The 16328-nt window shown below is 40.8% G+C and overlaps 1 protein-coding gene across 1 annotated transcript in view; it reads left to right on the top strand.

Annotated features, from left to right (window-relative positions):
* LOC109904230 (EH domain-containing protein 4-like) overlaps positions 1-16328 on the top strand; it is a 43213-nt gene that overhangs the window by 9503 nt on the left and 17382 nt on the right. The window contains exon 3 of the mRNA XM_020501456.2: positions 7943-8040. Coding sequence (XP_020357045.1) covers positions 7943-8040 — 98 coding nt within the window. The remainder of the gene's footprint in view (positions 1-7942; positions 8041-16328) is intronic.

The following is a 16328-nucleotide window of genomic DNA, read 5'->3' as shown; positions in this document are numbered from 1 at the left end:
AATAACACATATGGAATCATGTAGTAACCAAAAAAGTGTTAAACAAATCAAAATATATTTTTTATTTGAGATTCTTCAAAGTAGCGTACCCCTTTGCCTTGATGACAGCTTTGCACACTCTTGGCATTCTCTCAACCAGCTTCACCCAAAATGCTTTTCCAACAGTCTTAAAGGAGTTCCCACATAATCTGAGCACTTGTTGGCTGCTTTTCCATCACTCTGCGGTCCAACTCATCCCAAACCTTCTCAATTGGGTTGAGGTCAGGTGATTGTGGAGGCCAGGTCATCTGATACAGCACTGCTTCACTCTAATTATTGGTCAAATAGCACTTACACAGCCTGAACGTGTGTTGAGTCATTGTCCTGTTGAAAAGCAAATGATAGTCCCACTAAGCGCAAACCAGATGGGATGGCGTATCGCTGCAGAATGCTGTGGTAGCCATGCTGGTTAACCTCTCTAGGATCGTTCGGGACGCTAGCATCCCACCTCGCCAACAGCCAGTGAAATTGCAGGGCGCCAAATTCAAAACAACAGAAATCTCATAATTAAAATTCCTCAACCATACAAGTATTTTAAACCATTTTAAAGATACACTTCTTGTTAATCCAACCACAGTGTCCGATTTCAAAAAGGCTTTTCAGCGAAAGCAGAACATATCATTATGTTAGGTCAGCAACTAGTCACAGAAAGCATTCAGCCATTTTCCAACCAAAGAGAGGTGCCACAAAAAGCAGAAATATAGATCAAATTAATCACTAACCTTTGACGATCTTCATCAGATGACACTCCCAGGACTCATGTATGTTTTGTTCGATCAACTTCATATTTATATCCAAAAACCTCAGTTTACATTGGCGCCATGACATCTGCTGGAAGCCTTGGGAAGTGCAATCTGGCCCCATAGACACAGCATATTGGATAGGCAATCACTTAAATGAAACTACAAACCTCAGATTTGTCTCAGGTTTTCGCCTGCCATATGAGTTCTGTTATACTCACAGACATCATTCAAACAGTTTTAGAAACTTCAGAGTGTTTTCTATCCAATTGTCACGTTTGTTGAATGGAGAAGACCAAGGGGCAGCGTGATGTGAATACATTCTTCTATTTATTAATGAAGAAACACTAAACAAACTATACAAAACAACACAAACGACCGTGACACTATATATAAACAAGTACAGACACAGGCAACTAACCATAGACAATAACCCACGAAATACCCAAGGAATATGGCTGCCTAAATATGGTTCCCAATCAGAGACAACGATAAACAGCTGCCTCTAATTGAGAACCAATCTAGGCAACCATAGACATACATAACACCTAGACTAGTAAACACCCATAGATATACAAAACCCCTAGACAGGGTCAAAAACACATACATCACCCATGTCACACCCTGACCTAACCAAAATAATAAAGAAAACAAAGAATACTAAGGTCAGGGCGTGACACCAATACTACTAATAATATGCATATATTAGCAGACATACATAACACCTAGACCAGTAAACACCCATAGACATACAAAACCCCTAGACAGGAACAAAAACACATACATTTACCCATGTCACACCCTGACCTAACCAAAATAATAAAGAAAACAAAGAATACTAAGGTCAGGGCATGACACCAATACTACTAATAATATGCATATATTAGCATCTGTGACAGAGTAGCAGGAAATTTACTCTGGGCACCTTATTCATCCAAGCTACTCAATAGTGCCCCCCTGTCACCAAGAAGTTAAGTGTGCCTTGAATTCTAATAACTCACAGATGGTGTCACCAGCAAAGCACCCCCACACCATCACACCTCCTCCTCCATGCTTCACAGTGGGAACCACACATGCGGAGATCATCCATTCACCTACTCTGCATCTCACAAAGACACGTTGGTAGGAACCAAAAATCTCAAATTTGGACTCATCAGACCAAAGGACATATTTACACCAGTCTAATGTCCATTGCTCGTGTTTCTTGGCCCAAGCAAGTCTCTTCTTATTATTGTTGTCCTTTAGTAGTGGTTTCTTTGGTTTTTGCGACTGCACTTGAAGAAACTGTCAAAGTCCTTGAAATGTTTCAGATTGACTGACCTTCATGTCTCAAGATAATGATGCACTGTCGTTTCTCTTTGCTTATTTGAGCTGATTTTGTTTGCCATAATATGGACTTGGTATTTTACCAAATAGGGCTATCTTCTGTATACCACCCCTACCCTGTCACAACACAACTGATTGTCTCAAACGCATCCACAAATGAACTTTTAACAAGGCACACCTGTTCATTGAAATGCATTCCTCATGAAGCTGGTTGAGTAGAGGTCGACCGATTAATTGGAATGGGCGATTAATTAGGGCCGATTTCAAGTTTTCATAACAATCACATTTTTTTTTTTACTTTATGTAACGAGGCAAGTCAGTTAAGAACACATTCTTATTTTCAATGATGGCCTAGGAACAGTGGGTTAACTGCCTTGTTCAGGGGCAGAACGACAGATTTTTACCTTGTCAGCTCAGGGATTCAATCTTGCAACCTTACGGTTAACCTCTAACATCGAGCTATCCCGTATCTGGGAGCGTAATCATAGCCTCAAGCTCATTACCATAACGCAACGTTTCCTATTCATGAAAATCGCAAATGAAATGAAATAAATATATTGAAACACAAGCTTAGCCTTTTGTTAACCTGACAAAGATGTTGGTTCCCAATTGGGGACCAGCCCCCCCACCGTCAGCTGGAACGGTGGCTCACGGAATGCAAAAATATTCTTAGAAATATTTAACCTCCACACATTAACAAGTCCAATAGCTCAAATGAAAGATAAACAACTTGTTTATCTAGCCAGCAAGTCAGATTTCTAAAATGTTTTACGGCGAAAACATAGCACATATTTATGTCAAACCACCACCGAATACACACCGAAGACACAGCTAATTTCCATAGCCAAATTGAACAAAATATGCAATCACCAAACGCAGGATTAAAATAAAAATAATTTCACTAACCTTTTGAAATCTTCATCAGATGACAGTAATATAACATGTTACACAGTACATTTATGTTTTTTTCAATAATATGCTATAAATATCCATAAATCTCTGTTTACAATGACAAAGCATTGTTAAAAAAATGCTACTCAAATGTCCGGAGAAATGACGATGGCTTCTGCACACGCTGTCAGCTAACATGGAATACACAACATAAACTTTGACTAAATATGCATGTTCTACATATATATAGAAAGATACACTTCTTCTAAATGCAATCGCTGTGTTACATTTATTTTTAACTTTACAGATTTCGTTCACTAGGCTATAATGTGAGTCGGCGCTCAGGAATTAGCATTTTGGCTCCTCTATCTCGGAGTCCACAGAAACCCAAATTTAACACATAAATGTTCCCTTACCTTTGCTGTTCTTCCATCAGAAGACCTGGAAGGGTTTATACTTACCAAAAACAGCTTTAGTTTTGAAGTCTGTGTCTTTCGGTTATCAAACACGACATATTTCGGTTGAAATGCAGCCAAAAAGTAAAGTTAGTGCGCACCAAAACGTCGAAATTACATATTATATGTCGACTAAACTTGTCAAACTTGGTTCAGAACACAGCGTTAGCATGCTATATAGCTTCACAGCAATTCTCAGGACGAAGAGAAACACAGGCATCGTTTAATCAATCTTGGAAGAAAGACACCACAGGAGCAGAATGCGCATGAGAGTAACCTGTTTTCTCGCGCGACCGAAAGGTTTCGGCCCGTCATTACTCTCGTGAGCGCGCGATTCACACAATGAGAAGCCCCATTGAAAGCGGACACCGCGCTGAAGGCATAGGAACTGTTCCCAGGACTGTAGGTGCTTGGGAAGGGTGGGGGCGATGACGTCAAAGTTGGGCCAACTTTTTGGATGACAAGAGAGAGTTTGGGAGAATGAGTGCCCTGAGAGTTCTGCTTTACTTACAGACATAATTTAAACGGTTTTAGAAGCTTTAGAGTGTTTTCTATTCAATAATAATTTTTTTATTGCATATATTAGCAATTTTTGACAGATTTTTTTTCTGTTTACCATGGGCACGCAATCACCCCAAAGGGGGCAGCAATCAGCCCTATCCCCAACAGGTTTTAACAACACTGTCATCTCAGATTTTCAAAATATGCTTTAACCAAAGCTACACAAGCATTTGTGTAAGAGCATTGATAGCCTAGCATTCAGCAGGCAACATTTTCACAAAAACAAGAAAAGCATTCAAATAAAATCATTTATCTTTGAAGAACTTCGGATGTTTTCAATGACGAGACTCTCAGTTAGATAGCAAATGTAAATTTTTTCCAAAAAGATTATTTGTGTAAGAGAAATAGCTCCGTTTTGTTCATCACATTTGGCTAGGAAAAAAACGAAAATGCAGTCACTTACAACGCCAAACTTTTTTCCAAATTAGCTCCATAATATCGACAGAAACATGGCAAACATTGTTTAGAATCAATCCTCAAGGTGTTTTTCACAATTCTATTCGATGAAAAATCATTCCTGGCAGTCGGTTTCTCATCAGATTCAAACGGAAAAATACTGCAGCTGGAGATTACGCAATAATTGCGACGGAGGACACCAAGCGACCACCTGGTAAATGTAGTCAATCTTCCAATGATATGCCTACAAATACGTCACAATGCTGCAGACACCTTGGGGAAAACATGGAAAAGGTAAGTTGACTCCTAACTCTCCACAGCCATATAAGGAGTCATTGCCATGAGGCGGTTTTAAAAAATGCGGCACTTCCTGATTGTATTTTTATCTGGGTTTTTTCTGTAACATCAGTTCTGTGGCACTCACAGACAATATCTTTGCAGTTTTGGAAACGTCAGAGTGTTTTCTTTCCAAAGCTGTCAATTATATGCATAGTCGAGCATCTTTTCGTGACAAAATATCTTGTTTAAAACTGGAATGTTTTTCATCCAAAAATTAAAAGAGTGCCCCCTATATCGAAGAAGTTAACTAGTCCAACGCTCTAACCACCGCTCTAACCACCTGCCTCACGAGGAGCCTGCCTGTTATGCGAATGCAGTAAGAAGCAAAGGTAAGTTGCTAGCTAGCATTAAACTTATCTTATAAAAAACAATCAATCAATCATATCATGGTTGCATATAATCAATGCAGTGTGCATTCGCGAAAAAGGACTGTCGTTGCTCCAACGTGTACCTAACCATAAACATCAATGCCTTTCTTAAAATCAATACACAGAAGTATATATTTTTAAACCTGCATATTTAGCTAAGAGAAAGGTTAGCAGGCAATATTAACCAGGTGAAATTGTGTCACTTCTCTTGCGTTCATTGCACACAGAGTCAGGGTATATGCAACAGTTTGGGCCGCCTGGCTCATTGCGAATTAATTTGCCAGAATTTTTACGTAATTATGACATAACATTGAAGGTTGTGCAATGTGACAGCAATATTTAGACTTAGAGATGCCATCCGTTAGATAAAATATAAAGTATTTCACTGAAAGAATAAACGTTTTGTTTTTTCGAAATGATAGTTTCCAGATTCGACCATATTAATGACCTAATGCTCGTATTTCTGTGTGTTATTATGTTATAATTAAGTCTATGATTTGATCGAGCAGTCTGACTGAGCTATGGTAGGCACCAGCAGGCTCGTAAGCATTCATTCAAACAGCACTTTCGTGCGTTTTACCAGCAGCTCTTCGCAATGCTTCAGGCATTGCGCTGTTTATGACTGCAAGCCTATCAACTCCCGAGATTAAGCTGGTGTAACCGATGTGAAATGGCTAGCTAGTTAGCGGGGTGCTCGCTAATAGCGTTTCAAACGTCACTCGCTCTGAGACTTGGAGTAGTTGTTCCCCTTGCTCTGCATGGGTAACGCTGCTTCGAGGGTGGCTGTTGTCGATGTGTTCCTGGTTCGAGCCCAGGTAGCGGCGAGGAGAGGGATGGAAGCTATACTGTTGGCAATACTAAAGTGCCTATAAGAACATCCAATAGTCAAAGGTATATGAAATACAAATCGTATAGAGAGAAATGGTCCTATAATTCCTATAATAACTACAACCTAAAACTTCTTACCTGGGAATATTGAAGTCTCATGTTAAAAGGAACCACCAGCTTCCATATGTTCTTATGTTCTGAGCTAGGAACTTAAACGTTAGCTTTCTTACATGGCACATATTGCACTTTTACTTTCTTCTCCAACACTTATTTTTTGCATTATTTAAACCAAATTGAACATGTTTCATTATTTATTTGAGGGTAAATTGATTTTATTGATGTATTATATTAAGTTAAAATAAGTGTTCATTCAGTATTGTTGTAATTGTCCTTATTACAAAATAAAAAAAATGTAAACGCCGATTTAATTGGTATCTGCTTTTTTTGGTCCTCCAACAATCGGTATCGGCATTGAAAAATCATAATCAGTCGACCTCTAGTTGAGAGCATGCCAAGAGTGTGCAAAGCTGTCATCAAGGCAAAGGGTGGCTACTTTGAAGAATCTGAAATATAAAATATGTTTTGATTTGTTTAACACTTTTTCGGTTACTACATGATTCCATATGTGTTATTTCATAGTTTTGATGTTTTCACTATTATTCTACAATGTAGAAAATAGTTTATTTAAATTTTTATTTTAACTTGAATGAATAGGTGTGTCCAAACTTTTGACTGGTACTGTACATGGCTGCATACTGCTGTCATGACGTTGGCCTGGGGGTAGGTTTATGACAGTCATAAATACCTCTTCCCCGCTTTTTCCTCTCTCTACCCTACTGATGTTACATTTGCAAAACCCTTGGTTAACATAGAGATTCTGGGAACAACAGAAGGTGGGGGGAAATTAACTATATTCTGGTAATCCGACCAATTGAGCATATGCGGTGGTACTTATTAATGAATATGATGTCAGTTCGGTTGTCATCTGAGACATTCTCATCAATGATAAGATGACATAAACTCTACAGTGGAAAGTCTACACATCAGAGTTATCGGATTCACATGGAATTGTTGTTCAATTTAAATGTTTGAATATGAAATTATTCGTGATGGGATGAAATGAGATTTTAGCTTCTAAAATGTGAGATTTGGGTTTTCATAAGGTTAGGGCTCTGCTCAATCAGTGGCCCGCCCCTGTGAAGGGACATGGGCTATAAAACTTTTCAAACACGCCCTCCTCTCCCTTCCTATATAAAGCCTTGACGAAAATATAACCTCCTGTTCCGAGGATGTATGGACGACGGTTCGATGTCAGAATGGTTCAGATAATAACTACAGAACGAAGCCAACATCAGCGTGAGCTTTGGTTGCGAATGGTATGAACTTTGAACTCTTATTCACTACAGAAGTGATACCTCCTAGCCGTTGAGTTAGCAACAGCAGATGCAAACGAGGGTTAGGAAGGAACAGACAGAGTATCCCGAAGATATCAGCTCTATAAATATTATTTAGTGGTGCACTGACTCTCTTGTTAATCACGTTTACATGATTAGCTCAATCAGGTAATATTAATTACGGAGAAATTATTTTATAGCATAGCATGTCATATCACTTAATCCGGCATAGCCAAAGACACGACATTATATACTACATTCTAAATCCTTCCTGCCAAAAACAATAGACATTCAGACAGGTATGGGCCTTGCTGCCAACCAGACAGATATACAGCTATCATTAACACTATATTTTCATCAGATCTGATTGAATGGTTGAATACTCATCACTGTTTCTCCAAATCAAAAACATACCAAATGTAGAAAAAGCAATGGATGGGGTAGAAAAGAAAACGTCTCAATATTTTTTGGGACAACGTAAGTTAATATCGGGGTGTTTTCTATAGCTGGCCTTCGTGTCTATTACGAGTGTTGTGTTTTCTTCTCTATTGTATTTTTAATACTAATGCTACTCTGTTATTTTCTTTGCTCCTGTATTCTTGTAGGTTAATCTGCTCCCAGATGCCTAACCAGGTCCTCCAGGGCATTAGTATAATTGACACACCAGGAATCCTGTCTGGAGAGAAGCAACGCGTTAGTCGAGGTCAGTAGCTAGCTATCAAGCTGAGATGTGACATTGATACAGGAGGATGGACTACACTGCCAAAATACTTTAAGATGTAGACTTCAGCCACTCAATGTTGCTTTTATTAACATCAACCACCCTTTTAAAACTTTAAATCATCAAACTACCCAACTTGGAGAGCTATGGTGGTACTTTTCTTTAAGAAAGAATAGTAATTTTGTTTGTGGTGGATCATGTATCAAGTCTATCCTTGTTTGTATACATTTTACAGATGCACATTTTTCACATACTGGCATTTTTGTATTCTACAGTGCAGTAAGGGCAAATGGGTAGCTATCAAGTGTGTTTCAAGTGTCAGAGCATGGGTTGGAGAGCTTTATTAAGTGTTTTGTGTAATTCACCAGATAGATAAGCAGCATGTTCATGCTCTCAATATGTACAGGATGTCACTGTAAGCCAGCTGTGTGTCATAATTGTACCAATATTACATTGAATAATATCATCACCATGAAGCACCAATGGTACAGCATGATGCAACACCTCCAGGGCTCTAGCTATGTTTTCTCCCGAATTGGAATCCAACAATGGCTTTCTAAGCCTCCACTGGAAACCCTGAGATATGAAGTTATACTGTAGGCCTTGTTAGCAGCCCCACTCAAGTTTCCTCCATGTTGAGAAAATGATGGTAACCTCAACCCTATTTTAGATATTAGGGTAATCATGTGCTGCCCTGTTCTCACTTTCTTTTCCTCTTTTTGAAAAACCACAAGGTTTCTGATATGAAAAGCTGTAAAGAAAAACGATACTTATAAGACAGAAACATTGGGTACAATTACAGAAGTGTTAGGGCCATTTGGGACGCATACCATGGAGAGATGGGCATTCTTCTACATCTGTTCCTGCTTTTCTCTCTGTGTACAGCTGAGGTTGCAGCCATTTCAACATGATTTTAATGGTTCATAGCATCATGACATCAGTAGTTTTCATGTTGAGTTATATTATACATTTTTACACAGAGTAGGCCTTTAATATGATCAATAACGTCATGGCCAAGTGATATAATTCATGACCCCTGGACTTGATGAACTCAGAGTAGTTGTCATCATTACATATTACATTAAAAACACAAACATCTTGACTAAAAACAGCTGGCCTAAAAACAATTACACTCTTCTATGATATATACATCGATCAAGTGTTTAAACTCCACCAACGAAACTAGATCATCACATTTTAAAATGTTCAGGAGAGAATTCCAGGACCACGGTGCTAAGGTTACTTATAACTATAACTATTTCTACCAAGACCTGTTCTAATATTTGGTACTGTTAGAAGCAAATCAGAATGGGACCGTAATTGATATTTATTTACTGACCTGACTAAAAAAGAACAGAGATAAAATGGCATTTTACCCATTTTGTCCTTATAAATCAGTGTATACCAGTGTTTAAGCCTACGCAATGTTTCCACCGTCGTTTCCTATGACTGAAAAGAAAACGTATAGAAATCAGAACAGTGATCACCAACCTCGATTTGGATGAAGATTTCTACTTCAACGAGTCAGGGGTGCAGGACATACTGCTCACCCCGGACCAGGCCCTAAGAGAGGCCGACGTGCGGGCACCCTGACACAGCTACTATACGTCGGCGAGTAGATAAACCACCTCTACCCTCCGTTCTATTGGCGAGTGTACAATCACTGGAGACCAAATTGGACGAGCTGTAGACCATACTATTTACCAAGAGAGTTTTCATCTATGTTTTTTTATTATCACCACAAACCGATGCTGGCACTAAGACCGCACTCAACGAGCTGTATAGGGCCATAAGCAAACAAGAAAATGCTCATCCAGAGGAGGCGCTCCTAGTGGCCGGGGATTTTAATGCAGAAAAACTGAAATCCGTCTTACCTAATTTCACCTGTGTAACTAGAGGCGAAAAATCACCTTTACTCCACACACAGAGATGCATACTAAGCTCTCCTTCGCCCTCTATTTGGCAAATCTGACCATAACTGTCACGCCTTGATCTGTTTCACCTGTTCCTGTTATTGTCTAGACCCCCTCCAGTTGTCGCTTATTTTCTCCAGTGTATTTATCCCTGTGTTTCCTGTCTCTGTGCCAGTTCGTCTTATATGTTTCCAAGTTAACCAGCGTTTTTCCCGTTCTCCTGCTTTTTGCATTCTCCTTTTTCTAGTCCTGCCAGTTTTGACCTTTTTTGCCTGTTTCTGGACTTTGTACCCGCCTGCCTGACCATTCTGCCTGCCTTGACCACGAGCCTGTCTGCCACTCTGTACCTCCTGGACTCTCATCTGGTTTTGACCTTTTTGCCTGTCCATGACCATTCTCTTGCCTACCCCTTTGGATTAATAAACATGCATTTGGGTCTCGCCTTGTGCCTTGATATTAACTCTATCCTCCTGATTCTTTCTTACAAACTGAAAAGCTCAAACAGGAAGTACCAGTGTCGCGCTCAACACTAAAGTGGTCCGTTGAAGTGAATGGTAAGCTACAGGACTGTTTCGCTAGCACAGACTGGGCTATGTTACGGGATTCATCCAATCGCATTGAGGAGGAGTTTACCACATCAGTCACCGGCTTCATTAACCTTTGACTGCAGTGGGATAATTCAGGGTCGCACAAAGTGATTCTTGGTAGCGTTAAACAAATCTACTTTGAAACAAAAGTATACACCTCACACACATGGTTATGGGTGTAAAAAAAGACCTGTACCATGTCAGATGTAGAGTTGAAATGTATACACTTTTGAGTTTGCCTCCCAAATGTGCACTTTATATACGTCACAGAAGACGGAAATATAACAAAACTGTTTATCAGATGTGGCAGGTCTTGCAAACGATCACGGATTACAAAGGGAAACCCAGAAGCGAGCTTCCCAGCGATGCAAGCCTACCAGATGAGCTAAATACCTTCTATACTCGCTTCGAGGCAAGCAACACTGAACCATGCATGAGAGCACCAGCTGTTCCGAATGACTGTGTGATCACGCGCTTCGTAGCCGATGTGAATAAGACCTTTAAACAGGTTAACATTCACAAGGCCGTAGATTACCAGGACGCATACTCAGAGCATTCGCTGACCAGCTGGTAAGTGTCTTCACTGACTCTTTCAATCTCTCCCTGACCCAGTCTGTAATACCTACATGTTTCATGCAGACCACTATAGTCCCTGTGCCCTTGAACGCCTAGGTAACCTGTCTAAATGACTATCACCCTCTAGCACTTGCATATTTAGCCATGAAATGCTTTGAAAGGCTGGTCATGGCTCACATCTATCAGGAATCAAGGTAAGACCCAGATGCAGACACGTCGAGTTGACAATGGTTTAATATTCCAACAGGGGCAGGCAAAAGACAGGTCAAGGCATGCAGAGGTCAGTAAACCAGAGGTGGGGCAACGGTACAGGATGGCAGGCAGGGTCAGAGTAGACAGAAGTCAACAATCCAGAGGTTGAGCAAAGGTACAGGTCGGCAGGCAGGCTCAAGGTCAGGGTCAGGCAGAGTGGTCAGGCAGGCGGGCTCAGAGAGTCAGGACAGGCAAGGGTCAAACCCAGGATGGCGAGAAAAAGAGTGACTGTGAAAAGCAGGAGCAGAGAACATAGGTATAAATGCACAGGGGATAATGGGTAAGCTGGGCGACACCTGGAGAGGGGTGGAGATAATCACAAAGACTGGTGAAAATGATCAGGGTGTGTCAATATCATCTCAGACAACTTGGGCCCACTCCAATTCACATACCGCCCCAACAGATCCACAGATAATGCAATTTTCTCTTTCCCACCTGGACAAGAGAGACACCTATGTGAGAATGCTGTTCATTGACTTCAGCTCAGCGTTCAACACCATAGCGCCCTCAAAGCTCATCACGAAGCTATAGACCCTGGGACTGAACACCTCCCTCTGCAACTGGATCCTGGAATTACTTACGGGCCGCCCCCAGGTGGTGAGTGTAGGCAACGACACATCCATGCTGACCCTCAACACGGTGGCTCCTCAGGGGTGTGTGCTCAGTCCTCTCATGTACTCCCTGTTCACTCACAACTGTATGGCCGCTCACTACTCCAACACCATCATTCAGTTTGCAGACGACACGGCGGTGGTAGGCCTGATCACTGACGACGATGAGACAGCCTATAGGGAGTAGGCTCAGAGACCTGGCAATGTGGTGCCTGGATAAAAACCTCTCCCTCAACGTCAGCAAGACAAAGAAGCTGATCATGGACTAAAGGAAACAGAGGGCCTAGCAAGCCCGCATTCACATTGACTGGGCTGTAGTGGAGTGGGTCAAGAGCTTCAAGTTCCTAGGTGTCCACATCACTAAGGATCTATCATGGTCCACACACACCAACACAGTCGCGAAGAGGGCACAACAATGCCTCTTCTCCCTCAGGAGGCTGAAAAGATTTGGCATGGGCCCTCATATCCTAAAAAAGTTCTACAGCTGCACCATTAAGAGCATCCTGACTCACTACATCACCGCTTGGTATGGCCACTGCTTGGCATCTGGCCGCAAGGTGCTACAGAAGGTAGTGCATATGGCCCAGGACCTCTATACCAGGCGGTATCAGAGGAAGGTCCTAAAAATTGTCAGACTCCAGCCACCCAAGTCTTAGACTGCTCTCTCTGCTAACGCACAGCAAGTGGTACCGATGCACCAAGTCTGGAACCAACAGGAACCTGAACAGACTCTACCCCAAGCCATAAGACTGCTACAGTGCCTTCAGAAAGTATTCATACCCTTATTCCACATTTTGTTGTGTTACAGTCTGAATTCAAAATGGATTAAAAAAAATTAAATTCACCCATCTACACACAATACCCTCTATGAAAGTGAAAATGAAATACATATGTCATTTACATAAGTATTATCACCCCTGAGTTAATACTTTGTAGAAGTGCCTTTGGCGGCAATCACAGCTTTGAGTCGCCTTGGGTATGTCTGTATCAGCTTTGCATACCTGGATTTGGGGATTTTCTCCCATTTTTCCTTGCAGATTTTCTCAAGCTCTGAGATGGGGACTGGCTGTGAACAGCAACCTTCATGTCTTTCCACAGATTTTCAATGGGATTCAGGTCTGTGCTTTGGCAGGGCTTTCACATTCTTTGGAGCTTTGGAAGGACTTTCACATTCTTGTTCTGCAGCCATTCCAGCGTTGCTTTGGCTGTATGCTTGGGGTCATTGTCCTGCTGGAACGTAAATCTTCGCCCCAAATCTAAGGCCATTTGCACTTTGAAGCAGGTTCTCATCAAGGATTTACCTGTATTTGTCTCCATTCATTGGTCCCTCTATCCTTACCAGTCTCCCAGTCACTGCTGCTGAAAGCATCCCCATAACATGATGCTGCCATCACTATGCTTTACGGTAGGCATGGTGTTAGACGGGTGATGAGCTGTGCCTGGTAGCTCTTTATATTCAGGAAAAATAGTTACATAGTTCGTTTTTACTCATCAGACTGCAGAATATTTTGCTTTATGCTCTTTCATGGGCCTTTTTGCAAACTCTAGGCTTGATGTCATGTGCCTTTTTGTCAGGAATGGTTTCCGTCTGGCCACTCTCCTATAAAGCCCAGATTGGTGAAGTGCTGTAAGTGCTGTTTTCCTTCTGGCAGAATCTCCCATCTCAGCCAAGGAACTGTAGATCTGTCAGAGGGGTCATTGGGGTCACCCCCTGACCCCCTGACCAAGGTCCTTCTTACCTGGTTGCTCAGTCTGGTCGGACGTCCAGCTCTAGGCAGAGTCTGGGTAGTTTCATATTTTCTCCATTCCCCAATGATGGAGACCACTGTGTTCTCTGAGATTTTTGCCTTGACATGCACTGTCAACTGTGGGACCTTCTATAGTGTTCTGTCTTTGGCATCATTAAACTGAAGACTGTTAGTTTATCAAATCAATTCTCTGTCATTATTATTACATGATTAACTAATCAGGTAAATGTAATTTACTAGGAAGTTGGGGCACCAAGGAAAATATTCAGATTACAAAGTTATAATTTTCCTAATATAACTTTCTGATATTTTAATATCTGATCAATTAGTCTTCTAATTAATGAATTATTATTTACCTCACGTTAGTCTCATTCCAAACGTTGTAAATAGTTGGTTATCTGCACCAACCCAGTCTTCACTAAGAATCATCCATACATCAATTGTCTCAATAATTTATTTATTAACTAACTAAATAATCACAGAAATGCACACACAAACAAACAAAGTAGATATGGTTACAGGGAAATGATAGGGGATGTGCCCTGGTGGGATAAACCGATATTGTGGCTTGGTAAACAAAGTGACTGAGAAGGGCACGAAAGATAAGACACTACAAAGTTGATAATTATAACCATTGAAATGCTAATCCTTTGCACATGAACGCTCACTCATTCGGGAATAATTGCAATCAATATATATATTTACGCTCAGTGTGTCGTCATGATCTCTGTTGGAAGTTCATCCGCCCCTCTCTCTGCGTCCCTGGAGTCTTTTGGTTAGAATGGCTACTTCAGAGTAACATTCAGAAATGTTGTTATAGAATAGATGTTTCGGCGGTTGTCGGCCTTCGCATTCAATGGTATAGAATTCCTAGCTGCAGACTAGTAATTAGTATCAAAGATTTTCTCTTATTCTGTCGGATTGATAGTCTCAGAGTTTAACCACAAGGTATGGTTAAAACTCTTTTGGGATAGGGGGCAGAATTTTCACTTTTGGATTAATAGTGTGCCCAGAGTGACTGCCTCCTACTCTGTCCCAGATGCTAATATATGCATATTATTATTCGTATTGGATAGAAAACACTCTGAAATTTCTAAAACTGTTTGAATGATGTCTGTGAGTATAACAGAACTCATATGGCAGGCGAAAACCTGAGAAAAATCCAACCAGGAAGTGTGACATCTGAGGTTTGTAGTTTTTCAAAGCATCACCTACCTTTCTACGGCTTCCACGAGATGTCAACCGTCTTTAGAAACTTGAATGAGGATTCTACTATAAAGGAGGGGCTCATGAGACCTGTTTGAGTCAGTGGTCTGGCATAGTGCCTTGGTCTCATGACGCGCGCTCCCGACAGAGTTACCTCTCGTTCCAGTGCTTTTCTTCAGACATAGGAATTCTTCGGTTGGAACATTATTGATGTTTTATGTTAAAAATATCCTAAAGATTGATTCCATACATCATTTGACATGTTTCTAAAGGACTGTAACGGAACTTTTCGAGTTTTTGTCTGGACGAAGTGCCTGCGCCTCATGAAGATGGGTTACTGGGCAGAACACGCTAACAAAAAGTGGCTATTTGGACATAAATGATTGACTTTATGGAACAAATCAGTCATTTATTGTCAAACTAGGATTCCTGGGAGTGCCTTCTGATGAAGATCATCAAAGGTAAGTGAATATTTATGGTGTTATTTCTAACTTCTGTTGACTCCAAAATGGCACATATTTCTCTGGCTGGATTGGGCTCTAAGCGCCGTTCTCAGATTATGCTTTTTCCGTAAAGTTTTTTTGAAATCTGACACAGCGGTTGCATTAAGGAGAAGTCTATCTTTAATTCTGTGAATAACAGTTGTATCTTTTATCAATGTTTATTATGAGTATTTTTGCAGAATCACCGGATGTTTTGGAATCAAAACATTACTGCACGTAACGCTCCAATTGGATATAAATATGCGCATTATCGAACAAAACATACATGTATTGTGTATCATGATGTCCTATGAGTGTCATCTGATGAAGATCATCAAAGGTTAGTGATTAGTTTTATCTATATTTCTGCTTTTTGTGACCGCTATCTTTGGCTGGAAAAATGGCTGTGTGTTTTGTTGACTTGGCTATGACCTAACATAATCATATGTTGTGCTTTCGCTGTAAAGCATTTTTGAAATTGGACACGATGGGTAGATTAACAAGATGTTTATCTTTCATTTGCTGTATTGGAATTGTTAATGAGTGAAAGTTACATATTTCTACAAAATATTTTTGAATTTGGCGCGCTGCATTTTCAGCGGAATGTTGTCGAGGGGTTCCGCTAGCGGAACGCCTGCCCTAGAAAGGTTAAAAGATTCAGCAATCTACTCAAACCGTAGTCCTCTCATGGTAATCGAGGTAAGCTGGCCTAATAAGAAATCCTTCAGGAGGGGGTTATATTCGTAACAGTAGAAAGGTGCTGTCCCATGACGCCAGATCAATGTCTGTGCTCATGGGGCGGGCCATTGATTTAGTTAAACTCCAAAGGTGTCACACCCTTACCATAGTTTGCTTTGTATGTTTGTATGTTTTGGTTGGTCAGGGTGTGATCTGA

Source organism: Oncorhynchus kisutch, linkage group LG14 (genome assembly GCF_002021735.2).
Source record: "Oncorhynchus kisutch isolate 150728-3 linkage group LG14, Okis_V2, whole genome shotgun sequence".
In the NCBI taxonomy this organism is placed as follows: domain Eukaryota; kingdom Metazoa; phylum Chordata; class Actinopteri; order Salmoniformes; family Salmonidae; genus Oncorhynchus; species Oncorhynchus kisutch.
The sequence above is the reverse complement of the archived record's forward strand: the minus strand, read 5'-3'. Positions and strand labels throughout refer to the sequence as shown.